This window comes from Humulus lupulus, chromosome 4, assembly GCF_963169125.1.
Source record: "Humulus lupulus chromosome 4, drHumLupu1.1, whole genome shotgun sequence".
NCBI classification, from domain to species: domain Eukaryota; kingdom Viridiplantae; phylum Streptophyta; class Magnoliopsida; order Rosales; family Cannabaceae; genus Humulus; species Humulus lupulus.
Window position 1 is genome coordinate 185397604 of NC_084796.1, and position 27774 is coordinate 185425377.

The window sequence follows — 27774 nt, forward strand, 5'->3', positions numbered from 1 at the left end:
CTAAATATTGTAACTCTCTATTATATGTTACAATATGTGACACACTTTGTCACATTTATTTAATCTAAAACATTATATTATAATATAATATAATATTACATTATATTATAAAATAATATAACAAAGGCAGCCTATGCGATTTCGCTAATTGACAAGAGGGACAAAAGTCCATAGAAGTGATTTTTGCATCAAAAAGATTACAAGAGGAAATTAAAAAATGAACATCTTCTTTGGAGGGGTGTCCCAAACAGTAGTGCCACAAGTTGGATGGATTGCTATCTACCAAGTGAAGTTGAGGGGTGGAAGGAGACAAAGAGGAAGCAGGAAAAGGCACACAAACGCAATAGAGGCCCTGATTAAGAACACCCGTGAGGAGTACTTGACGACTGACCTGATGCTTCACCAAGAAAAAAGAAGGATAAAATTCAATAAACGCCTAATTATCCTGACACAATTTAGAAACACTAAGAAGATTCTTAGTTAAGGCAGGGGATGATAGACATTTTGAAGCTTAAGTAGAGTATTATAGGCAGGAAGAGAAGTAAACCCAACGTGAGAAATGGGGGAAGCCTTACCATTACTAACCGTTACCTGATCAGACCCACGATAAGGAGAAATAGAGTCAAGCATGTTAAGGTTTGGTGTAAAGTGATGGGTAGCACCAGAGTCCATTTACCAACTTGGATCCGAAACAGTGGAGTAGGGGGTGGAGTAGAGGTAAGGAAGAGGGAGGGGTGGGAGAAGTGGTTGTGTGAAAATTTATGGGAGAGGGTGGAGCGAGTTAGTACTGAAAATTGCCACGATGGTAACAAAGATTCGCAGTGTGTCCAGGCTTGAGACAGATTTGGCAACGGGGTCGGTAATGGGGTTTAGGAGACCACGGTGGGCGAGAGTGGGCAGTTGGACGAGGATAAGTGTTTGGGCGAGGGTGAGGATAAGTGTTGGAGCGAGGGGTCGAGATCTGAGGAGATGAAGAGAAAGGGTTGGGAAATTGTTTAGGCTGCTTTGGTTGAGTAGGGAAGTGGGCTATGTTGGCTTGAAGGGAGTTCAAAGTATCTGTGGCAAGTTGTCTCTCCAACCGAGCATCACAGGTGGGAAAAAGGCTATAAAGCTCTTCAATAGAGGGTTTAGGCACCCGAATGTTGATGGAATCAACAAAGGAGTTATAGTCTCGTCCGAGGCCCTGTAAAAAATAGAGCAACTGGTCTTGATGAGAAACAGAGTCGCCAACTGAAGCAAGTGTATTACAAGCTGTACGAAATTTCTGGATATATGCAAGAGCAGTGAGGCCATCCTTCTGGATGGTTTGAAGCTTCTAGCGAAGCTCAGATTTATGAGAGAAGGCTGCAGAAGAGTATATATGTTCAAGAGCCACCCAGATCTCAGAAGCAGTGTTGTAGCCAACTATTTGGCCAAGCATAAACTCATGGATAGAGGCATAAACCCAGCTCATCACCAGGCGATTATAGCGCTGCCATTATTGGCACTCCGGGTTGGGTTGAGTTTGAGCAGCATCTGAAGAAGGGTAAGAATAAGACCCATCAAGGAACGACTCAAGACCATTTGCAATGACAATGTTCAGCAACTGGGTTTTCCAAACAAGAAAGTTATTTTCATCCAATTTGACACTCAAAGGCTGGTTGACAGACGGTAAAGAGGGAAGGGTAGTGGTAGGAGGGGTCAAAGAAAAAGACATAGGGATAGGGGTATGGGTTGGAGTGTCAGAAGTGGCAGTGTGCTGGGTAGATAGTGGTGGTATGGGCGGGGCAGGTGGTGGTGGGGTACCACCAGAGGCAGTAGTACTAATGCTTGAAGCCATGCTGCTGTTAATGGCCTGATACCATGACAGAATATGAAAAACGGTAATAAGAAGGAAAAATAAATGTTGTATTCCTTGAAAATCTAAATAAAGGTACATGTATATAGGGTCATGACTCAGCATTCCCAAGGGTGTAACAAAATATGGTTATGCCGTGTACATACTGAAGAATAAGAGAAAATTATCATGTAGCTAATTATGTCATTAAAGTAGCCTAATGATACATCATTGTTTAACTTCGGCTAGCTTCAGTTAGCTAAATAAATCATCATACTGCAACCATATAGGTGACTTGTGATCATTTCAGCAAACTATTAAAAAAAATGAATAGAATGCAACGAAAATACACTTTTTGAATGATTTTTATAATCCAAATAAAATTTATTTTTGCAAAATGTCCATGTGGAAGAGGACCGTTATACGAGTACAATGTCTTTATCCCGAAACAAACATGCCCTTACAAAAATAACCCACAGCTTCACTCTCTTTCGGCTTATATAAATATAAAATAGCTTCCATTAAACCCTCCCAAAACCCTAGTCCCTCTCTGGCTCTCTCTCTCTTCATTCTTGATTCTTCTTTCTTATTCATTTCGGCCAAACCCGGGCGTGCAGAGAAGAAAACCCTTATAGCTAGGACAAAATGCCTCTAGGCGAACGCCCCGGGGACAAAAGCGAGTCCCGCTACTGTGGCGTCGAGACCAATTTCAGCCATGACATGCCTCAACTTTTGTCTAACCATATATGCGGCGCGGGATTCGATTTCGTCGTTGCTCAACTGGTTCGTCTCCTCTTCTTACCCCATTTCAGTATTGATCTTGTTCCGTCATTAACTGTGTATATGTTGGTGTAGTGAAATGTGTGTGTGTTTTGGTGGCTAATTAGCCAGTCACATACCAGCTCACCAGCTGTTATTTTTCTATGTGAATGGTCAGTAAGCTCACCTATAGCAATGCCTGTTTTTGTAGCCTCTGCTGGTGAAGATTTCTTCACTCTTCACTATGGGTCTACTACTAACTACATTACATTCATGTGAATTTGTAAAACTTAATTGTTTCCGAGATTTTAATAGCAAACATGATTAATTTCGAGTTTTGATATCATTGAAATTATGTTTGTTTTATTCCAGATAATAATGGAAATTTTATATGAGAAGTACTATATGATTAATGACTATGTCTTCTTGAAGTTCTTGTTCATGCCTTTTGTTGTTATGATTGCTTTTCAGGGTATTGTCCCGTGAAACATGCTTTGGGCAGACAGTTAATATGTGATCTCTTGTTTCTTTTTGTTACGATTGCTTTCATGATTTTTTGTAGCTACTATGTGTTTATATGGGTTTGTATGTAATTGCCATGTGGGTATAAGTAAGTGTTGGTGGCCAATTAGCCAGTCATATATGTATCAGCTCAACAGCTGTTCTTTTTATGTGAATGGTCAGTAAGCTTACCTAAAGAAATTCTTGCTAGTGCCCTTTCGGTAGTGAAGTTACTTGACTTTGGCTTTACTCGATGGCTGCTGACTATATTCTTCATCATTCATTTTAATTTTGATTTGCTCTTTTAGGATAATTGTTATCTAATTATTGTCATCAGGCTGTTATTGTTTGATCAGGGCGATAGAAATGCTAGCATTGTAAAGTGAGGATGATGAAACCTCTGCCTAACATTGATAACACTATTAAGCATGCCAATTTGTACTACATATTGGTTATTGGAAAGTTAATCAAAAACACGTTTTAAGTCAAGGGATGTTTAAATTTTTTTTTGAACATTATGAAAGTTCTATTTGACAAGTAATATGATAAGTATGTGGTTTTTTTGTTCATGCCTTTTTTTATGATGGCTCTTCAGGGTACCATCCTGTGAAACATGATTTGGGGAGGCAGGTATTATGTGATCTCTTGTTTCTTTTTGCTATAATTGCTTTCATTGTTTTTTGTAGCTACCATGTGGTTATATGTAATTTTTTTGTAGGTATATGTATTGGTGGCCAATTAGCCAGTCACATACTTATCAGCTTAACAGTTGTTCTCTTTATGTGAATGGTCAGTAAGATCACCTAAAGAAATGCTTGTTGGTGGTCTTTTGGTGGTGAAGCTAATTGACTCTGGCTTTACTCGATGGCTACTAACTACATTCTTCATCATTCATTTTATTTTGAATTTATTCTTTTAGAATAAATTTTATCTAATTATTGTCATTAGTTAGGGTGTCGTTGTTTGATAAAGGTGATATAAATGCGAGCATATTGAGGGTCATAAAATCTCTGCCTAACATTAATAACCTTTTACTTAATTAATCATATTGGTTATCAGAAAGTTAATCAAAAACATGCTTTAATTCAAGTGATATGTTAAAAATATGTTTGTTTATATACTACTTTTTTAGATGATAATGAGGATTTTGTATGAGGTGATTATGTGTCTTCTTGTTCATTCTTTTTGTTGTTCTTATTGCTCTCTTGGGTACTTTCCTGTGACACATGCTTTGGGAAGAATGCTAATATGTGATCTCTTGTTTATGATTGCTTTTATGATTTTTTGTAGCTACTACGTGGTTATATGAGTTTGTATGTAATTGCTATGTAGGTATAAGTGTTGGTGGCCAATTAGCCAGTCACATACATATCAGCTTAGCAGCTGCACTTTTTTATGTGAATGGTCAGTAAGCTCACCTAAAGAATTTCTTGTTGGTGGTCTTTTTGTAGTGAACCTGATTAACTCTGGCTTTACTCGATGGCTACTAACTACATTCTTCATCATTCATTTTATTTTGGATTTGTTCTTTTAGAATAATTGTTATCTTGTCACTAGGGTGTTGTTTTTTCATTAGGGTGATAGTAATGTCACATGTTGAGGATCATAAAATGTCTGCCTAACATTGATGATAACATATTAAGTATGTGAAGTTGTACTTAATCATACTGGTTATCAGAAAGTTGATTAAAACATGTTTTAATTCAAGTGATATACATAAAATTATGTTTGTTTTACTACTTGTTTAGCTAATAATGACATTTTTATTTGACAAGTAATGTATGAGGACTTTGTGTCTTCTTGTTCATGCTTTTTGTTGTTGTTATTGTTCTTCAGCGTACTGTCCTGCGAAACATGCTTTGGGCAGACTGTTATTCTGTGATCTCTTGTTTCTTTTTGCTAGGATTGCTTTCATAATATTTTGTAGTTACTACGTGGTTATAGGAGTTTGTATGTAATTGTTATATAGGTATAACTGTACAAGTGTTGGTGGCCAATTAGCCAGTCACATACATATCAGCTTAACAGCTCTTCGTTTTTATGTGAATAGTCAGTAAGCTCACCTAAAGAAATGCTTGTTGGTGACTTTTTGGTAGTGAAGCTATTTGACTCTGGCTTTACACAATGGCTACTAACTACATTCGTCGTCATTCATTGTTCTATTCTTACATATGCATGTATTAGATACTTTCAATTATTTTCCTTACTTGTAGGTTATTTAGGTTGGTATCTTACTATTTGATGCAGTTATCAAAATCAACTTACAAATATTGTATGTTGGGGTACTAATGCAATTATATGCATTTTTTGAGTGGTGCAGATGGATCCCGCTTATCGGCCGAGCTTAATGCAAAAAGAAGGTGGTGAATATGGTGCTTTGCCTTTTGCTGGATCAGACTTAGTTTTAAGTCCTTCTCAGTGGAGCAGTCATGTTGTAGGTATGAACGTCTGGGAGTAAAGTCAATTATTTTGGAAGCATTCCGTGTGTTGTATTTTTCACATCAGATGGAGAAATTTATTGTTGGTTGTCGCTTCTTCATATACTTTGTGAATATTTCTTTTGTGCATATGTATATCTATGTAAAAAAAAATGATATTCCTACATGTACATATATGTTAAAAAAAATGATATTCCTACATGTACATATATGTAAAAAAAAATGATATTCCTACATGTATATATATATTTAAAAAAAATTGATATTCCTACGTGTAAAATACTCTTTTTTTTTTTGTTTTGAAAAATACATATATAATAGTCTTGATCAAATGACAATCCTGAAATATATGTTTGATGTCAGATTAGTTTTAAATGGTATGATTTAATGCTGTCTGATACGTGGTCAGGTGATATTATCTACAAACTTATGTATGTTGACTTCCAATATCTCTGTTTGTACATTGCTGGTTGCTCCAAAATATTTCGCTCATCTTCTTAATTAATAACTCTTTCTCTCTCTCTCTCTCTTTCTCTCTCTTTCTCTTTTCTTTAAGCAAAATTCAGATTCATTAACTGTTTAGAGAATGAATGGCTGCAAAGATAATTCAATTACTTTAAAAATGAACAGTCTTAGTGCAACCCAAAAATCATTAATGTAATAAATGTGATGGGGGTTGAACCATGATTTAGTTTGGAGGCCATTCTAATAGTTTGAAAAGTGGGAAAAAATATAAACAAATACCTTGACAACAATTTAAATCATTAGTCTCTGTATTAGGTTCATCATCTTAAATTTTTTGAGTTTCAGCTCCATTTTGGGTGTGCTCTGAAATATTTGTTTAGCTTTCTACTTGAAATTATGTTAGTATTGGACCTATGAGGTTCATGAATTGTGTGATCCAAAAATCTAGATGAAAATGTTGAATTCTTCATTAGTCAAGCTAAATTAATCATAGGAGCTTAAGAAAATGATCTTCTAGGATCAAGTAGGTTTTGGTTTGTCCCAGTCATTTAAATTTCGTTATGACATGGGAAATGGGCACATTATATTTCAGTTTGGCATGACATGGTTAATAAACAATATAGTCCCACTTAAAGTTAGTCTTAATGCACTGTGTTGCTGCTTACATTTCCTATTTTTTGAAATAACTATGCTTTTTTATCTTCTGCATCTTAATTAATTCATTTTTGTCAGTTTTCACTCTTAATAGACATGGATTGGTTACTGGTAGAGATTGAACCTCTTTCTTACAAAATATGCATTGATGCCACACATTAATAAAATATTTTGACTTTAAAATATAATATTAACACCTAGTTAATAAGAGCAAATGCTTGGACAAAGAACCACTTTACTAGATATTCTAGAGTAGTGTATTTTTTATTTTAGTGATCTGCTCTTTTGATCTTTATGTCTTAAATATTGACTTCATATCCCTTCTTCTTTGTTGATTTGCTTGGTTGGTGGATCAATCCTTCCCGCTATTTGTGCTCTGCTCCCTTTATCTTTTTAATGATATCAGCTCATTGTTCCACACACAACTGCATACATATTAATTTAGGCTAAGTAAATAAAATTAGTAGTGGAGATTCATCGTTAATAATACTGAAGTTTTATCCTAAGTGACAGAATGTCAACATATGTGAGCCACTTCTATACACAACCCTTCATCATATTAAGCCATATATAGACAAGCAAACCTATCCCTACTGGGAAATGGACTATAAATACAAGCTGAACTTTTTATTTATGTAGGAAATATTATTCGGTATCCTTTTTAGAATGGGAAACCTAGCTGTATATTTTGTATAGTTTCCATATTTAGATTATTGTAGGCTTATTTTGTTACTCTATTCTTTGCTGTAATTATGCTAGGATATTTGGTATTAACTACCAAATATCTTCTCATTCTTTGTACAGTGCCTATTTAAAGGCATAACTCTAATTCAATAAAATATTGAAGCATTATTTCCACATGGTACCAGAGCCTAAAAGCCTAACCCTAAAGCTTCCGCTGCTATCTGTCTTTGTCTTGTTTTTTCTGCTTCTTTCTTCCCTCATGGCCACTGTAACCCATCCAAACACTCAAAATCCCACTGCCTCTGTCACTGATTACACCTCAGCCGATTCCATTATCAACAAAACCCCCCTCTGATGTGTCTTCCACATCCTTTGATCACCAAAACTCTCTCCAAATTACCATACACAAGCTGAATGGTCAGAACTTTCTGCAATGGCCTCAATCCGTGAAGATGTACCTTCGAGGACGTGGACGCTTGGGATATCTCACTAGTTCTGTTCCTACTCCTCAAGTTGATGATCCCTCTTATGCTAAGTGGGAGTCCGAAAACTCTCTCATCATGGCCTGACTTATCAACTCAATGGAAGTGGACATTGGTAAGACTTATTTATTCTTTTCTACTACTAAAGAAGTATGGGACACTGTTCAGGAGGCTTGCTTGGATCTGGAAAATTCCGCCCAGGTTTTTGAACTCAAATCCTGACTTCGGGATCAGCGACAAAATTCCCTTACGGTAACACAATACTATGGCATCCTTTATGATTTATGGCAAGAAATAGATCTTTTTTATGTTCGTGAATGGAAATGTGATAGAGTAACCCTGCCAAATCAACAACACAGAACAGAAAGAATGGAGTAGAAATAGTAGGATTTCATTGAATAAGCAAATTACAGGATTTTCGAGAGCCTGTATTCTCTCCCTTTACAATGTTCTCTCAACTCTTCCACACCCTCTTTTCCAAACACTACTAGACTATTATTCTAATATTAGCAGGTGCACATTTACAAATCTGCACCATACCTTAGCCTATCCCTTCCCACCTAACCACCTATTAATTCCCCCCTGTCTTAGCACTATGCTCAGCTGACCTGGCATTCTCTTTTGCCTTTCCTCTTTTCCTTGCATATACATAGGTCAAAAGTGGCCTATCAATACCCCTGCCCAAAGATTCACCTTGTCCTCAAGGTGAAAGTGAGGAAACTGTTGGTGCAGAGTTGTAAAATCTTCCCAAGTTGCCTCAAATGCTGGGAGATTAAGCCACTTAATCAAAGCCTGCGGAGGGGTTTTGTGAGTGCCCGGATGTATATCCAATACTATCTCAGGAGTGAGGGTCCATTCAAGGTCGGCGTTCAATTCAGGAGGTAGTATAGAGGCTTGCTGATGTGATCCCAAGGCAGCCCGAAGCAAAGACACATGGAAAACTGGATGAATGGTGGCGTCTGGAGGTAATTGAAGCCGATATGCTGCTGTCCCAACTCTGGCCAACACAGGAAATGGTTCGAAGTAACGAGGAGCAAGCTTCTCATTGCGACGTTTAGCCAAAGATCTTTGTCGATATGGACGCAGCTTGACATAAACTAAGTCACCCACTTCAAAATGGACATCCCAACACTTCGATCTGCTTGCATTTTCATTTTTTGTTGTGCTCGTTGGAGGTTTAGCTTAAGCAATTCTAAGACCTCATCTCGTGCCTTGAGGGTATCTTCCACGGCTGAGACATTAGTGCTTCCAGGTTCGAATTTAATCACTGGAGGAGGGTCCCTACCATAAACTACGAAGAATGGAGTCATCCCAGCTGTTGTATGATAGGATGTATTGCACCAAAATTCTACCCAAGGCAGCCACCCGACCCACTGCTTCGGTTTGGTGCTCACAAAGCATCTCAAGTAAGTTTCCAAACATCTATTCACCACTTCTGTTTGCCCATCAGATTGTGGATGGTACACAGTACTATGCTTGAGTTGTGTTCCTTGTAAACGAAACAACTCTTTCCAAAAGATGCTCATAAACACCTTCTCGCGATCGGAAATGATAGAACGGGGAATACCATGTAACCGGACTACCTCTCTAATGAATATCGCAACAACGGTGGTGGCTGAGAATGGATGGCGAAGAAGTATGAAATGACTATACTTCGTAAGTCTGTCCACCACCACAAAAATTGTGTCAAACCCATTCGATATTGGGAAGCCTTCGATGAAATCCATTGATATGTCTTCCAAATCTGCTCTGGAATGGGCAATGGCTGAAGTAAACCAGCAGGTGACTGAGCCAAATATTTACTCTGTTGACAAATAGCACATTCTGAGACATTTCTGAACATCCCTTCGCATCCCTGCCCAATAGAGATCTTTAGCCAGCCGCTGAAATGTTTTAAAGACCCCAGAATGTCCTCCCATGGAATGTCCTCCCATGGTGTTACCGTGGTACTCATGAAGTAGTAGTGGAATAAATGGTGAAGATGCCGGAATGGCCAACCGCCCACGAAACTTCAAACAACCTTGGACTAATAAATAACCCTCTGTGTCACGCCCCAACTTCAAATCTTGAATCACTTTTGCCAAATTCGGATCTGCTGCGACATGGGATTGTAAATCCGAGATAAAATGAAGGGTGGGAACGGAGATGGCCATCAAGGATACATCCTGATGAATCCTAGATGGCGCGTCGACAGTCTTGTTTTCTAAACCGGGCTTATACACAATATCAAAGTCGTACCCCAGCAGTTTAGTCAACCATTTTTGGTGTTCGGAAGCCACCAGTCTTTGTTCCAGCAAATACTTGAGGCTTCGTTGGTCCGTGCGAACTAAAAACTTGCGACCCAACAAATAAGGACGCCATTTCTGTATTGCTAGCATGATGGCCATCAATTCCCTCTCATAAATGGACTTGGTGCGTGCTCTAGGGGAAAGGACTTGGCTATAGAAAGCAATGGGTCGTTGATTTTGCATCAACACCGCCCCTAACCCACTGCCCAAAGCATCAACTTCCAATACAAATGGTATAGAAAAATCAGGCAGTGCTAAAACCGGTACCAAGCACATTGCCTCTTTCAAACGAATAAAAGCCTCTTGTGCCTCATCCGACCAGCCAAAAGCATCTTTTCGCAATTGATCTGTCAAAGGCTTTGCAATCTGTCCATACCCTTGTACAAACTTCTGATAATATCCGGTTAGACCCAAAAGTCCTCTCAAATCCCTCAAAGTCTTGGGAATAGGCCATTCAGCCATGGCCACAATCTTCTGTGGATCGGCTGCCACTCCATCTGCAGAAATAATGTGACCCAAGTACTCCAAACGACTTTGAGCAAATAAACACTTGCGATTTGCATAAAGTTGGTGGTGAAATAACGCTCAAGAACCATCTCCAAGTGGCGCTGATGTTCTTCGAGGATAGCACTATACACCAAAATATCGTCAAAGAAAACTTAGACAAACTTTCGCAAGAAATCATGGAATACCTCGTTCATTAAGGCTTGGAAAGTGGTGGGGGCGTTTGTCAAGCCAAAAGGCATGACCAAGAACTCATAATGTCCTTCATGCGTGCGAAAGGCTGTCTTCTCCACTTCTCTAGCACAAACCCGAATTTGATGATATCCGGATTTGAGATCCAACTTGGAAAACACCTTGGCACCAAAAAGCTCATCTAGCAACTCATCTATGACTGGTATGGGAAATTTATCAGCAACTGTAGCTCGATTTAAAGCCTGGTAATCTACACAAAACTTCCAGCTCCCATCTTTCTTCTTCACCAACAGCACCGGACTCGAGAAAGGACTAGTGCTAGGTTGGACTATTCCAGCTTGTAACATTTCCGCCATCAACCTCTCAATTTCATCTTTTTGTGCCTGAGCATAGCGGTATGGCCGGACGCTAATAGGTCCCATGCCGTCCTTCAAGCATATAGTATGCTCCTTTGACCGAATGGGTGGCAACCCTTGTGGCATCTCAAAATCAGCGTCAAATTTTTCCAAAATGGTGAGGACGGGTGGTGGAACGTAGCTATTGTTGGGCTCCTCCTCTACAACAAAGGCACCAAACTCAACCCAAAATCCCTCCCCTTCTTGCTGCACTGTGTGTATCATGGCCTTGAGGGAGATTTGGGACTTACAAAGACTCGGATCACCTTGTAGTGTAATCCAGGAACCCCCAACTTCGAATTTCATCACCATCGTTCACCAATTGACTTGCGTATTCCCCAAAGTCTCTAACCATTTGATCCCCAATATGACATCTGCCCCACCCAAATCCAAAGGAAGAAAATCAGTAACAACCCGCAAGGTCCCCAAATCGAGCTCCACTGAAGGACAAATACCATCCGTGCGTACCTTGCCCCTTGTGCCCAGCAACACTCCATAATAAGAAGTGGCTGTGATTGGGATATTGGCTGCTTTTACTATGTCAACGGAGATGAAATTATGCGTTGCGCCGCTGTCAATGAGAACAGTCACTGCTTGTTGCCCGATTCTAACCGCTAGCTTCATTGTGTTGGCTGATGTGATTTCGACTAATGAATTTAGAGATAATGTTGCCAGTGTTTCTTCACTTGCAATATCCTCTAAAGGTTCCGGGGTTGTAGGGGGGAGACTCCATCGGTGGGCTGCCTTCATCCTCATCCATAATTAAAATCATTTGTAGTGTTTTTTGCTCACTCAAGGCCCCTATGCCGCTTCTTTTCACACTTGAAACATACTCCTCGTGCTTTTCTGTCTTGGTATTCAACCTCAGTAATACGCCGCCGTGTATGCGGAACCTTCGGTGGAGTTGGTGCCGGTGCAGAGACCGAGCCTACAGAGGAGCTTGAACTGAATGGTGATGGCGGTTTAGGCGTCCAAGCAGAGATGGTGTGATTGGGCTCAAAGAGGGTCGGTTGGTAGATGGTCGACTACCCAAACTTGACCCACCCAACATTTGGTGACTCTCCTCGATTCTTTGGGCTAAATCCATAACATGAGCCAAACCCGTGGGCTTCAGAATATGGATTGCACTTCTAATTTCTTCTTTCAAACCCTTCACAAAATTACCTTCTAGAATATGCTCAGGTGTATCTGGATACCGGGAAGCAAGTGCCTCCCACTTGAGTCTATAGTCCTTCACTGTTGTATCCTGCTTGACGGACAAAATCTCCTCTGACAACGACCCTACTGGCTGAGCACAGAATCGACCTAAGATGAGCATCTTCAAGGTTGCCCATGTTGTTATTGGCCATCGTTGATTTTCTCACTGAAACCACGTCAAAGCGTCCCCTTCTAACCCAATAATTGCAGTCTCTAACATGTGAGTCTTGGTCATTTTTTACAAGAGAAAATTGCGTTCGGCCCTGTATATCCATCCCTCTGGATTGTCACTTGAAAACATGGGCAATTCCATTCTCGGTGGTCGGAAATCTCTGCCGAACCAGGGATCTGAAGATGAGTGGTCAGTCAGAGGAATCAAGTGAGATGGTGGTGAGCGGACCTCCTGCGGACTCACTGGTTTCGCTCCCGACGCCGAGTCTCCGTCAACTGCCCACCGTGCCTGATCGGCGCTGATGGCCGATGAGTCGCCCACGCTCTTGTGAGTCGGCTGGTGCAACTGGGCCACGATTAGTTGTAGCGCATTCTCCATCGCAGGTAATCATGCCAGTTCTTCTTCTTTCACGGACCCCATATCAGCCGTTAGTGCCGCTACTTCCGACTGGATCTCGTGCTGGAAGTCTAAGAACCTACCATCCAAAGCCTTGACCACAGCTTCCCACTTCTTGGCCATCAAGGATCGTTACTCTCTGATATCAATTGATAGAGTAGCCCTACCAAATCAACAACACAGAACAGAAAGAATGGAGTAGAAATAGTAGGATTTCATTGAATAAGCAAATTACAGGATTTTTGAGAGCCTGTATTCTCTCCCTTTACACTGTTCTCTCAGCTCTTCCACACCCTCTTTTCCAAACACTACTAGACTATTATTCTAATATTAGCAGGTGCACATTTACAAATCTGTATCATACCTTAGCCTATCCCTTCCCACGTAACCACCTATTAATTCCCCCCTGTCTTAGCACTATTCTCAGCTGACCTGGCATTCTCTTTTGCCTTTCCTCTTTTCCTTGCATATACATAGGTCAAAGGTGACCTATTAAAATGTTCTGCTGATGCTTCTTTCTATAAAAAAAATGCTTGATCGAGAGAGATTTTTTTACTTTCTCCATGGCCTTAATCGAGACCTTGATGAGGTGCGTGGACGTCTCTTAGGCAAGAATCCTCTTCCCACCATCCGTGAGGCTTTTGCCGAGGTTCGAAGGGAGGAGAGCAGGAAGAGAGTCATGATGGGACCCCAAGTCGCTGCTGAAACTGATCAATCTGCTCTTGCTGCCCGACGCATCAAGGATGGTGATGACTCTCGTGGAAATCGACGTGAACGTCCATGGTGTTCCCACTGCAACAAGGTTGGTCATACCAAGGAAAAATGTTGGTAAATCTATGGTAAACCAGCTGATTGGAAGCCTCGTCCCTCAAATCATCCCAACTCTGACAGTCAAGCCTTGGTTGCTGCTCCACCATAGCCTTTTCCATTCACTCCAGCTCAGATTACTCAGCTCCGTCAGCTTCTAAGCACTGCTCTTGCTGTCCCTGCAGTTGATCCTTCGTCCTCCTCCAATTCAGGTACTTCCACTGCCTTCAATGTTCAAAATACTGCCTGGATTGTGGACTTGGGGGCCTCGGATCACATGACTGGTCAGCCCAATCAGTTCACTACTTATACTCCTTGTCCAGGTACCCAAAAAATTAAAATTGCTGATGGTTCCCTTTCTTCTATGGCTGGTAAAGGAACTATACAATTATCTCCTTCTCTTGTTCTACAAGATGTTCTCCATGTTCCTAATCTCTCTTGTAATCTTCTTTCTGTCAGTAAAATCACTCATGACCAGTAGTGTTTTGCTTCTTTCTCACCACTCTGTTGTACTTTTCAGGATATGTCCTCGAGGAAGATGATTGGGAATGCGAAGGCATGTAGTGGCCTATATTACCTTGATCCGTTTCCTCCTGCTCAAGTCAATAAAGCTCTTGTTTCTAGTTGTATTTCTTCTAGTGACAATGATATTATGAGGTGGCATTATAGGTTAGGCCACCCTAGTTTTTCATATTTAAAGTACTTATTTCTTAAGTTGTTTCAAAATAAAAACTTAGAGATTATTTCAATGTGAAATTTGTCAATTGGCCAAATACACACGTGCTGTTTTTTATTCTATACCCTACAAATCTACCCGACCATTTACTCTTATTCACAGTGATATATGGGGACCATCTCGAATAACTAATACTACAAATATTAGATTGTTTATTATTTTCATTGATGATCACACACGTGTTAGTTGGGTATTTCTTCTTAAAACTAAATCTGATGTTGCCATGACATTCAAATTTTTTCACTCTATGATAAAAACTCAATTCAATGCAAATCTATAAGTCTTACACACAGATAATGGAATTGAATATTTTAATTCAATCTTGGATGATTATCTTTTATCTCATGCTATTGTGCATAAAAGCTCGTGTACAGGCACACCTCAACAAAATGGGGTTGCTGAACGCAAAAATAGGCATCTTTTGGAAATTGCTAGAGCCCTAATGTTTACAAATTCTGTCCCAAACATTTCTGTGGTGAGGCTATTCTAACAGCTGTATATCTCATCAATAGACTGCCCTCTCGAGTGTTAAAATATAACACTCCTCTCTCAGTGCTTTTTAAAAAATATCCATATACACTACTTGTTTCCAATTTTCCCTTAAAAATGTTTGGAGGGACTGAGTTATTGTTTAAGAAAAATGAAGAGTGAGGTGTTGAGGCCTTCATAGATGCGGATTGGGCAGGATTAGTTGAGGATAGAAGATCAACAACTGGTTGTTGCACTAAAGTTTAAGGGAACTTGGTTACTTGGAGGAGTAAGAAGCAACCAGTGGTAGCTCGAAGTAGTGCTGAAGCAGAATTTAGAGCTCTTGCTCAAGGAGTATGTGAATTAATCTGGATTAAATGCATACTTGAAGAACTAAAACTTCAAAGGACTGCTTCGTTGAAGTTGTATAGTGACAGTAAATCAGCCATTAGCATCGCACATAATCCAATTCATCACGACAGAACTAAACATGTTGAAGTAGATAGACACTTTATCAAAGAAAAATTTGATGAAAATGAATTATGTGTTGTCTACATTCCCAGCAAGCACCAACAGGCAGATATACGGACTAAGGGTTTGTCTAAAGAACGTTTCAATGAGTTAGTGTGCAAGCTAGGCATGTGGAATCTCTATGCACCAGCATGAGGGAGGGTGTAGGAAATATTATTCGGAATCCCTTTTAGAATGGGAAACCTAGCTGTATATTTTGTATGGTTTCCATATTTAGATTATTGTAGGCTTATTTTGTTACCCTATTCTTTGCTGTAATTATGCTAGGATATTTAGTATTAACTACCACATATATTCTCATTCAGTGCCTATATAAAGGCATAACTCTAATTAAATCAAATATTGAAGCATTATTTCCACAATTTACTTGTGATTTTTTTAAAAAAAAAAAACAGTAGTAGATATAATAAATTCATATCCAATTACATAAGTAAATAATTCTATTTTTTAAAATAAATTCATATTCTTAATTATTATACTTATCTTGTATCTCATTTTGCATCATGGTACATCTACACAAGTATATTAATTAGCATAAGCAAAGCTTATTTTATGGCTGGCTTTCTTTTTTCAGGAAAAGTTAGCTCATGGATTGATTTAGACTCGGAAGATGAGATTCTTCGATTGGATTCTGAAACCACCCTAAAGCAAGAGATTGCATGGGCTTCTCATCTCTCCCTGCAGGTGCACATTGTGTATATTATTTAATATTAATACAGCCCCTCTAATGTGTGGTAAACTTTTTGCATTTTCCATAATCTGAATGTGTGGTAGGTTGAAGTAGAATAAAGGGAAAAACATTTTTTTCCTAATAAAATATTTCACAAGAAGGGGATTATGAATTTTGTTAATTTCAATTTTAATTTTTGGTTATGATTAACTTTTGGATTGTTTCATTTACCCCTTAAATTTTTGGGTTGTCTACATCTTTATTCTAACTTATCAATTGTACACATCTCCTTACTTGATGTAATGCAATTTTCAGGTTATTTACTCTCCAATTATCTTTAATTTTATTTTTCACACATTTTTTCAACTTAAGTAGGCAATAAAGAAAAAGTGCCCTCTATACCTTATTTCCTCCATGTATATTTCTTTAAGATTCCAGTTTCATTAAGTACTCGTACTGCAGGCATGCCTTCTTCCAGCTCCCAAGGGAAAGTCTTGTGCTAATTATGCTAGGTGTGCGAATCAGATTCTACAGAGTCTAAACAATATGCAGGTACCATTCTTCATTTCATTATTAATGTGTCATTTATATCTTAATATATGTTGTATGCTTTCTTATTATTCTGTTATTACAGTTGTGGCTTAGGATTCCATTGGTGAAAACTGATGATGACTCCACAGATTCCAATTCAGAACAATTGGTGAGTAAAATTCTTAACTATTCAAGGTTTAATCTTTTAATTTTTTACATTGACTGAATTTAAACTTGGAAAGTAACTCTTACCCTCTTTTTCTTTGCAACTAAAATATTTGTGAGTTGTTTATGAACCTCGTTCCCTTGCAGAGTGCCTATGATTATCCTTGAAAGATCAAGGAATTTCTTTGGTATATTCTGCGTCTATGCTTTTATATAGGGTTTGTTCTTTGCGTGGGAGGGTTTTTTTTGTGTCATTTCGCCAAAGTTGTCCAAGTTATAAGTGGAGGAATATTGTCTGCATCCACTTGATACTTGAGTAGATTTAAACTAATCTCAATTTCTCCTGTGTCAGCCTTATAGGTAACTGAAAACTAAACACAAACCCTCTTTCCTGTCTTTTATGCAGATTGATTCTTGGGAGATTTGGAATTCTTTTCGGTTGCTTTGTGAACATCATAGTCGCTTATCTGTTGCCCTTGATGTTATGTGAGTTAAAACAAACTTGAGATTAATCCTTTTTTAGAATAGAATTCACCTAAAGTTTTGGAGATACTTCTCAAAAGGTTTCGTTCTAGATGGCATTTCTAATCTTAATTTTTGCTAATTCTTAGGAGTTCATTGCCTTCATTAAACTCACTTGGACGTTGGTTTGGAGAGTCTGTTCGAGCAGCTATCGTTAATACTGATGTAACTATTTATTAAGCAGCATTCTATATTATATAAGGTTTTTACTGCATGCTGGATCTGTCATTAACTGGATTTGTAACAGTAAAATTACCAATTTGCCAGTCCTTTTTAACAAACACAAGGGGTTACCCATGCTTGTCAAAGCGCCACCAGAGACTAATTACTGGTTTCTTCAATCATTCAGTACAGGTATTTATGATCTACGGAGAAATATCTGCCAACGTTTTCATATAAGTTCTCTTTCACGCATTCTACTTTGATTTCTTAGAAACTCCTATATCTAGGACATAGGTTCAATTGGAAGGAGTTAATCTACTAGTTATTTGAATTTTATTAGTGAAATTATTTGGCATGAGTAGTTAGAATTTACTGTAGCTTTATTGAATTGCTTCAAATGTTGCTTGATTATACGTGAGGCAGATTAGCTTTTGTTATTGATTTTTTTATATATATAAGAAAGAGGGAACAGTGTTATTAATAGAATAGAGAACATACACGAAGATGGCCAGTATCATCTAGAGTTTCAAGGTGCCTTTGTTATTATTTCCAGGAAACTTAAGTTACTTAACAATCTAGTTCATCTGCATTCTCTGTCATTATGCCGTAGTTAGAATCTAAAGCTCTCGCTCTCATAGTAGTTTTATCGACATTACTTGGCATTTGTAGATCTCATTATGACCATCCTGTAAGCTCTACTTAGCTATGCTTCTGGAATCTCTTTAGGTTGTAATATCTGGAAAACCAGTACACAATCTTCCTAGGGGAAATGCCGATCTGTCTGCCAATCAGAGTATTAGTAATGTTGATGGTAAGTGTATATATTTTATTCCTTCAGTGACATATCTTCAATATGATTGCAGAACCTACTGTAAGCACTGATATTTTCCTAAAGTTAAATTGCAATTTTTTCCTTGGTTTACCGTGTTTAAAAATCCTTTGCATTCTTTTTCAAATAGATTTATGTATCAATTGTTTTAAAGCTGGTCTAGGTTTTTAACTTTGAATTTTTCTTCTTTAATATTGTTTTGCATTGTTCTGAACTCCCTTGCCTTGTTCAGGTGATAAGAGACATCCGTTGAGGTCATATTTGGATTACATTGGTTATCTCTACCAAAAGTTGGATCCCATTCCAGAGCAAGAACGGTTTGAGGTAGGTTAGTTGTTATATATGGATTGCATAAATGTATGAGCACACACACAAGCGTGCATATGGTTGTTCACATAATATACCCTTTCCTGCTATTTTCTTTCTTTTAACTCTTATACTCTTGTGTCAGCTGGGATACAGGGATTTTTTGCAATCACCCTTACAGGTGCACTTTTACACTTGATTGGTTATTCTTATATTTTCCTTTTACTTGTTTTTTTTAGTCGGCAATCTTTCATTTTTAATTTTTATTCAAATACTAAATTTTACAATTTCATTATTTTCACAGATTTCTGTCACTCTTATTAAATTACTAGCTGTTTTTTGCAAATGCAGCCGCTCATGGATAATCTGGAGGCTCAAACCTACGAGACATTTGAGAAGGATACAATGAAGTACATTCAGGTATGAGTTCATTTTGATGTCTTTGTTTTTCCTTGTTTTTGTTCAATGCTTTTATTTTTCCCTTTATATGTGTATCTCGGGGGGTTTACTTATTTTAATGAACACTATTTGAGAGAAAGAAGCACACTTTTCTTTTATTTCATTTAAGCAACAAAAAGGAAACAAACTGAGAGTGTGCTGGAAATGAGTGTTAGTAACTTACCTTCTGATGGTGGTTATCTGTTTGTTTATGCAGTACCAAAGGGCTGTTTCTAAAGCTTTATTGGAAAGGGTTCCTGACGAAGAGGCATCAGCTATTACAACAGTAAGCTGCCAGATTATACCAATATCACCTTTTTTTGTCAGATGATTCTTATTTCAAAGAAAACTCTATAGGCAAAGGCTGTGACTTTATACTTCTATATTTTTTGTGTGGAAGGTATTGATGGTTGTAGGAGCAGGACGTGGACCTCTTGTAAGGGCATCATTACAGGTTATTTCCTCAATGTCTACGTGTTTTTTTTTTTTTATTTTGGAAACTGGGCTCTGCCTAACCCTACAATATTTGGGGATCAAGAAACTATAGCAATTGCTATGTGGGTACCCATGAGGAACTTGAACCTCAGACCTTGTACCACATATCTGACCATTTGAATATGGAAGTCTATCTTTTAGATTGTGAATATGTTTATATAATGTGCATTCTTCATGATTCTGTATTTGAATATTTTTTTTATTTGTTTTCTGTACTTTTTTATATAGGCAGCTGAAGAAACAGGGCGTAAGCTTAAAGTTTACGCTGTTGAGAAAAATCCAAATGCAGTTGTTACACTTCATGTGAGTTTCAGTATTGAGTGAAAGTACTTTGTTAGGAATCTGTTCCATGGTTTTATAAATCTCTATTTCTATCCTGATGGTATATTATATTGTATTTCATGCTTGAAATAACACTATGTTATTGATGCAGAGCTTGGTTAAACTAGAGGGATGGGAAAGCCTTGTTACCATAATTTCATGTGATATGCGTTACTGGAATGCTCCTGAAAAAGCTGACATTTTGGTATGGTGCTGTACTGTACTGTTGTTCTTTTTGTTTATAATTATTTATGCTTTTCGGTATGCCTCACTTCTATTGTTTTTTTCTTTTTTTTGTTTTCTTTCATTTGTTTTAGGTTAGTGAATTGTTGGGTTCTTTTGGTGATAATGAGCTGTCTCCTGAATGCCTTGATGGAGCCCAAAGGTTCTTGAAGCTTGATGGAATCTCAATACCATCATCGTATGTATAATTATCCCAACTATTGAGTTCATTTTTTTAAAAAAAAAAAAAAAAAATTGGGGGTATGTTTACTTGCTTGTTGATGGTTGTTCTGAAGATGATTTTTCTTAATCCATAGCTAATTTTTAAAGAGAAATTATTATAGAATTATTTATTAAGAGCTGATTTAAAGTTATGTGTTGATGATCTGGATCCATTGCTTATTTCATTAAAGAAAAAATAATTTTGGAATTTAAGTTTAGGTCAATTTTGGGAATTATTTGCATCATACTAATCTGAACATCTCGTTTGGTGCTAATCTGATTCTGTGTTTTGGTTTTACATTCGAACAACATTGATACTTGGTTCTATAGAATAAAGTTCTTTTATTTAATTTCAGGAATCTGCATTAGTGTTTTTGATTAAAGCATACGTTGTTCAGTTCTTATGCTTCTTGCTTCTTTCAGATACACAAGTTTTATCCAACCAGTGACAGCCTCAAAGCTTTATAATGATGTATGTTTCCTGTCTATGTGCTGAAATTTGCCGCCAACGCTATTTCTAGCTCTTGTTAATTGGTAAATGTCACAGGTGAAGTCGCATAAAGATGTTATACACTTCGAAACTGCGTATGTTGTTAAATTCCATAGTATTGCGAAGCTTGCTTCTCCTCAACCTGTGAGTTCTCTCTCATTATTTATATATATATATATATATTTATGTATAAATCGGTTAGACGGATTGGACTTATGATTTTTAGAATTTTGCACATGCTTGTTGTTTTAATTAGTCTCTTACCTACAAACTTGGATCAGAGTTTTAGAACTATCATGTCATCTCATAGTGTTTTCTTGGACTAGCTTTATTCACACCCATATCTTTGTCTTGTTTCACAGGTATTCACATTTACGCATCCAAATCATTCTACTGACAAAAGCAATAATCGGTACACGAAACTGCAGTTTGAAATACCCAGTGATACTGGCTCTGCTATGGTTCATGGTACGCTCCTGGAATAACTCCTTTACATGTATTCGTTTTAATTGTTTGTTTTTTCAGAAAAGTGACTGTATTTTGCTGTGCGTGTAGGATTTGCTGGGTATTTTGATGCAACGTTATACAAAGATGTCCATCTTGGTATTGAACCATCAACAGCAACACCAAACATGTTCAGCTGGTAAGCATTAATAATATATCTAATGCCATCCCATCTATTCATTTGTTCGAAACTTCTTACTAGCTCAATTTTGTAACTGTAATACCCCATTCAACAGTTTCAACTCACTCTTGTTTGGTATAAATACTTCAATATACTTTCTATATATTTATATGTATATCTAAGAGCCTTTTATATCGTTCATTATTCAGGTTTGCAATATTTTTCCCACTAAGGACGCCAGTTTGTGTAGAACCCGGTTCTAATCTCGAAGTGCATTTTTGGCGCTGTTGTGGCCCTACCAAGGTAAACTAGGACTCGTGGGTTGTGTTTTTTCTGTGCATATATTTATGTGTATGTATATGTGTGTATATAGTTTGACATGTGTGGATTGTGATAAAAATATTCAGGTGTGGTATGAGTGGGGTGTATCATCACCAAGTGCATCAGCCATTCACAACAGTAATGGACGCTCATACTGGGTTGGCCTCTAGTCTAATCTTTTTAACTGAAAATATAATATGAAAACAAAACAAAAAGAGATTTTAAATAAACAATTTGTCGAGACAGACCCAGATGTATTCTAAGCTCTAATCAAGTCCAGTTTTGATTGTAGTACCGGGATGTCTATATTTTGAGATGCTGAGATTGTCACTGTTGTTCTATTTTATACCCATATATGTCCATACAGATTATCGTAGAAATGTTCTCAATATTATTGTGATACAAGTTTCAAAACAAAAAAAGTTGTATTTTTCTTGTAAAATGTAACACAAACACAACTGAAGACATGCTTCCAATTCAAATAACAAAATTCAAAATTACAAAAGAATAAATAAAACAATCGAAATTACAAATGGCTTCTATAATAGTTGACAAAAAAAAAACATGATTCTGTAATGTTATGACATTGTTTCTAATTATCCGAACAATAATTTTTTTTTAAAAAAAAATTCTATTACAATAATTAATTAATATTTATTAGTTTTTTTTTTATCATTTTTCATTTCTAAGAAGTAAAATTTTGAAAATTACTATTTAATTTCTGGATAATTAAAAATAAAATACCATTTCCTATTTTGAATCGTCTATTTGAAAATTTTCATTCTTTTACAATCTCAAAATTAAAAATGAAATTGTAAAAATAAATTTATTAAATTAAATTTTAAAAATAACTCGGAATATCGTAACTATAAGTTAAAGAAAACGACATTACTTTTCAAAGGACATCTGGCCAACTTTTGAACAAATGGTCAAATCTAAAATGAAATGTAGAAGATAGAATTAAATATGAATACCTACATTTGAAAGAAAATGTCTGAAAAAGAGAGGGAGGAAAAAACCAGAAATTAGACGATGATGCATGCAGAAAAACAAACTTGGTACATTCTCAAAAGAGAAATCTGAGGGACAACAGCTCCGCTCATACGGGCAAAATAAAAGTTTGGTGAAAAAAACATTTATACAGAAATGCATGTTGACCAAAACATACAACATCCAAGCTCGAGCATAGGCTCTTTAGTTAAGGAAGTAAATTAATAACCAAATAATACACAAATCATACACCATAAACTCTTCTGGTTCTTGATAAGAAAAAAATAACCACAAGCAACTAACACTTTGAAAAGGTGGAACTTCAGCTCATATCACTTCTTCAGTGCACTGCCATATGATGTACAAGGCATCAGAATATCTCATATGAATAATAGACAAACAAACATAAATAATATTTCAATATCCCAAACATTCAAGAGATGAAACAGAGATTTAGAGTATTTAAACAGACAAAACAAGGAACACTTGAAAAAACCCACCTTTGCATTTGTACATAAAATTGATCAAAAAGATTATTATTCTGTATTGATTCTCACCAGCCACATTTTGAACAGGTTAAAACACTAACATTAGTATAACATCATCGTGAAGATTTTGATGCAATGCCTTTGATTGGAAAGGATTTAACAAAAAAACCAATATTTCATTTTAAACGAAAGCACAATCTGATGCCAGTAATGATCAGCAAATGAGTTTATAAATGATTCAGAACAAGGTACGGGCTTACTTGTATAAATAAGCAGCAATTCCCAGAATTATACACAGCAAAATAATATCGATGCAGAAATTCCGGCTGGACCTTAGCTGAGAAAAGAAAATTTATCTTAGATATAAAATGGACAAACCTATAATTTCATTTATTTTGAGAACTTAAGAAATCTGCCACTTCATACCTGGTTGACAGTGTGCTTAAGTCTCACATTCGTATGCTTAAGATCAGATGTAGCCTTGTCCGCCTGTAAACATGTAAGAAGCATTAGGTAATAACTACTAAAAGAGAATGTATATCGGTCATATGAATGACACTATATCGCACCTTTTCATCGATCTCATCCATCAAAGGAACTTGCTTATCGAGCTCCTGTTCGTAGTAAATTAAATTAATGAGTACAAAATGCGGATTATGCAATGGAAAAAAGAAAACAAACACAAGACAGCTAACCTCATTCATATCATGAGCCATATTTTTCAATGTATCTAAACCTTCTGAGATCATATCCAAACCTTGGTCCTGTAGGAATGTCAAAAAGAGCATAGAAAACCAAAGATACTCGAAAAGAAAACATTATGCATCTAAATTATTATCACACTTTCTTAAGATACAAAATAGTGATCCTCTTTACCTGTTTTGTCCTCCGCATTTCATACTCTTCCCTGAATTGACTAGATTCCTCAGTCTGTTGGAAGTATTCATCATCAAATCGACCCTCTGTCATAAATGTAAGACACATAAGCAAAGAAAGTAGGATAACTCTCTGTCATAATCAGTTATTAATAAAGAAAGAAAAATGTAAACAGATGACCAAAATGATTATAAATCACCTCACCTGTATCAAACTTGATTTCAGTGCGAGAGGCTGATGACGCCCAGCCCCCACTTTGTTTCTGGGCCACTGGAGTCCCATCTGGTATAGCTTGGATCCTGTCTGGCAATGTAAGGACCAAATCATTACGAGCAGCAAGCTCCTCAGTAGATAGTCCCTTAACCTGAAGAAAATAGTATGGCTTTCACTTTATTCATCACCCATAATCGAAAAAGCTGCAGTATTGTGTGTAGCACATCAAACAAATGAAGGTGATATCATTACAACCAGACTAATCTAACTCATTTTCCCATGTACAATTTCATCACCCTAGACCTAAGCCTAACTTCACATTATAGAATATTTTCCATAATTCTCCAGCAAAAGTTGAAATTTCATAAAATATCAATGAGTAATAATATTAGAAGTTTTAAGACTGACCTTCTTAAAAGCTAATCTCTGCAATTTGGGTACCTCCTCGAGCAACCGAGCCTTAGTCCGACGAATTTCTGCATTCAAGGCCACTGCAGACGCCCTACTCTTCTCCTTCACTGCAACCTCCGCTTTCTACAAAATCCATCACTCCAAATTCGAGATCAGTAAAACCATAAAAAAGTCCTAAAACTTCCACCAATTTATGCAATCATCTGTATTAACAAACATGGTGTGAATTCCAGTCTCCACTTTTTTTTTTCCTGGGGAAACAAACAGCAAGCTCCAATTAAAAGATTGATCCAGTGTAAGAATACCTGAAGAGCAGCCTCGATATCAGCTTCAACGACAGAGAAGAGACGAGCAAAGGCATCATCACCAGAGACATTGAGATCTTTCTGCTTATCAATGTCATATTTGTCATACTTTTTGCAGATGACATCTACTCTGGTTAAGATATCGATCACAGTCATCTTCTTCTCCGGATTCTGAGAAAATCAGTTCTTTCACAGGCAAGGCAAGTGGTTTACCAGCAAAGACAACTGTATCAAAGATAAATTAAAATATTAAACAAAGACAAACCCAATTTATAAATACTACTAGTGGTAAGGAATGTTACTATTTATAATAATATTTTTATTTTTTAAAACAAAAAAAGTTTGATTGGTTTGTGATTAAAAAACCACATTCCTAGAAGGATGAATTTGAAAGAAAAAAATCTTAATTTTACAAGTGTTTTTAAAAGTGATTGGTTGCCCTCGTTATTTATTATTTTTAAAATTTTAAATATTGAAATTGTGATTGATTGTCAATCTCAAAATATAACAGAAATACAATGTGATTTGTTGAGCTAAATTTGAAAATATAGACAAAAACAAACCCAGTTCCTGCTTTTTCTAATTACCCACTATTAATATTTCAATATAACTTATAAATATCTATACATCCATAATCATTGCTATTCCTAACTCATCAACCAAATAAATCTTCTCTAATCTGCAATAAGTGAGAAAGCAATGTCGTTGCCACATGGTAATTATAAATTATAATAAAAATCCCAAATATTTTACTCTGCCATGACCTAGGTTTTTTAAATTCAAATCAAAGAACAAGAGAATTTTATAAAACACAACAAATCTGCAATCAAGAAAAATGCAGAAATATTATGTTAAGCGATGTTATTATCAAATATAGAGTCTCAAGGATTCATTTCAAGAGTTGGCTTAAAGAATCTAATGATTTTCATTGTAGCAATTGATAGCTCTAAAGACTCCGAAAAAAGTACAATGAATCTCAAGAATCTAACAATCATCAAGGATGTAAAATGCTAGAAGACACAGAAAAAAGCTCAACAGCTTCAAAATCCATTAACTGGGTAATAGAGCTGAACGCACAAGACTTTGAATTCATAACAGAAGGCTTAACAAAAAATCCCATTGATGAGTTCATAACAGAAGGTTTTAACTGAGGATTTATGGTCTATACTCTAGAGTTCAACTTTCACAATATACCTAAGCTGGAGAACCCATATATACATAAATGATAAATGTATAGAAAATATAATGATAAACCAATATCTTCCTCGAAATTGATCATAGGAACTATTTACAAAAGTCATAAACACATACATACCCAAAAATTTCTATCAAGCAAAATCCTAAATAACCATGTATGCATACCCAAACATTTTAGAACTAGAATCATACCTTAATAGCAGAAAAATACAAATCTAAGAAAGAGCTAATTACAGGAATCATAAATACCCATTTTACATAATCTCAAAAATTTCTACCAATCAAAAATCATAAACCCACATTAGAAATTTAACCATTAGAAATAGCAGAAAATCTAACCCTAGAACTTTAACCATTAGAAATAGCAGAAAAATCTAACCCTACGGATCTGATTTGGTTGTCATGCCTTTCTTCCAAAGTCCAAACCTTTAGAAGAGTTATTGAGATCGAAGTTGATAGAAAGAGAGGGAGAGAAATTGAGAAGGTTAGCCATGAAAGTTAGTCAACAAAAAAAAATCAGAGACTAGTCATACTACAAGATTAACAAAATTAAAGTTACTGTGACATCTAAATAGCCATTCCAATTTTTCAATCCTTTTCATTTACACTAATTTTTCTTAATGCATTGAAGGTTTTATTCTACTCACTAAGCTACCGTACAGAAAAAACAAAAAAGAATACAGAGCCGACTAAAGCACTAAATTTAAGCAAAAACAAACATATAAACCAAACAAACTACAACTCACAATGATCGAAGGTGAAGCTGAGAATGGCCAAGATCGTCAGAGTACGAGGCTGGCAACCTGAGAACGCCGACTGTCGTCGGAGGCGATGGCTGGCGAACTGAGAACGCCTACTGAGAACCCCAAGATCGTCGGAGTCGGAGGCTGGCGGACTGGAGACGATGCAGAGAGCGGAGAGAAGCTGGGGAAATAATCTCCTCTTTGATTTTGGATCGAAGATGCAGAGATCTCAAACTGAAAAATGCAAAAAAGAAACGAAGGAGAGTGGAGGAGATTAACGGTTTAGGGGTTTTATTTCTTTTTTATTAAATACTGAAATATAATAATAACAATGAAATGGCAAAAATATCTCGACAACCATTTTCCATTTATTTTATATTACGGTGTATATACAATATTGTTACACCCCCAAAATTGGAGATTCATTTGTCTAATCTCTTAGCTCGCGAGACTGCAGACCAAATATATAAAGAAAAGAAAATATGACCATTTATACAAATGAATATATATATCCAAAAGCTACATCATTGGTCCAGTTTGAGCATAAGATGTAAACCTGAAGAGAGAAGTTTGTCTCGAAAATCAACCTCGAAAGCTCGAGAGGTAAATATGCATATAGTAATGTGATAATGAGCTTGAACCACGATGTAGGCTTGAAAATGCAAACATAGTGGAGAATAGACTGTCACAACATGCCTATAATTATAGGCTTAGTTAAAGCCGTATTTAAACAATCCTATTTTTATG

At 36.7% G+C, this 27774-nt stretch overlaps 2 protein-coding genes across 2 annotated transcripts; one reads left to right on the forward strand and one right to left on the reverse strand.

The window, feature by feature from the left end:
• The first annotated feature begins 2327 nt into the window (after positions 1 to 2327).
• LOC133831020 (protein arginine N-methyltransferase 1.5) lies at positions 2328 to 22184 on the forward strand. The gene is made up of 23 exons (XM_062261177.1): positions 2328 to 2599; positions 5397 to 5514; positions 16060 to 16169; positions 16618 to 16707; positions 16790 to 16855; positions 17258 to 17337; positions 17463 to 17538; positions 17641 to 17727; positions 18262 to 18346; positions 18597 to 18688; positions 18816 to 18851; positions 19022 to 19090; positions 19326 to 19394; positions 19509 to 19562; positions 19832 to 19906; positions 20037 to 20129; positions 20242 to 20345; positions 20792 to 20840; positions 20916 to 21002; positions 21221 to 21326; positions 21414 to 21501; positions 21693 to 21786; positions 21891 to 22184. The coding sequence occupies exons 1-23, from the start codon at positions 2462 to 2464 to the stop codon at positions 21972 to 21974; spliced, it is 1950 nt and encodes a 649-aa protein (XP_062117161.1). The 5' UTR covers positions 2328 to 2461; the 3' UTR covers positions 21975 to 22184.
• Positions 22185 to 22884: 700 nt separating this feature from the next.
• Positions 22885 to 27462, reverse strand: LOC133831021 (syntaxin-71-like). The gene is made up of 10 exons (XM_062261178.1): positions 27031 to 27462; positions 25088 to 25312; positions 24780 to 24905; positions 24363 to 24522; positions 24159 to 24244; positions 23978 to 24046; positions 23852 to 23896; positions 23709 to 23771; positions 23543 to 23619; positions 22885 to 23142 (listed from the first exon to the last, which is right to left on the reverse strand). The coding sequence occupies exons 2-10, from the start codon at positions 25241 to 25243 to the stop codon at positions 23127 to 23129; spliced, it is 798 nt and encodes a 265-aa protein (XP_062117162.1). The 5' UTR covers positions 25244 to 25312; positions 27031 to 27462; the 3' UTR covers positions 22885 to 23126.
• Between the last annotated feature and the right edge of the window lie 312 nt (positions 27463 to 27774).

What these genes read in the sequence shown, in the direction of transcription:
- LOC133831020 (XM_062261177.1), top strand. Translation starts at nt 2,462, where the DNA reads ATGCCTCTAGGCGAACGCCCCGGGGACAAAAGCGAGTCCCGCTACTGT. An exon ending in CAGCTATCGTTAATACTGAT is followed by an intron (nt 17,539 to 17,640) that starts GTAACTATTTAT and finishes CCAATTTGCCAG; the next exon opens with TCCTTTTTAACAAACACAAG. An exon ending in AGGCATCAGCTATTACAACA is followed by an intron (nt 19,395 to 19,508) that starts GTAAGCTGCCAG and finishes TTTGTGTGGAAG; the next exon opens with GTATTGATGGTTGTAGGAGC.
- LOC133831021 (XM_062261178.1), bottom strand. Translation starts at nt 25,243, where the DNA reads ATGACTGTGATCGATATCTTAACCAGAGTAGATGTCATCTGCAAAAAG. An exon ending in AGAGATTAGCTTTTAAGAAG is followed by an intron (nt 24,523 to 24,779) that starts GTCAGTCTTAAA and finishes TATTTTCTTCAG; the next exon opens with GTTAAGGGACTATCTACTGA. An exon ending in TGGCTCATGATATGAATGAG is followed by an intron (nt 23,897 to 23,977) that starts GTTAGCTGTCTT and finishes TACTACGAACAG; the next exon opens with GAGCTCGATAAGCAAGTTCC.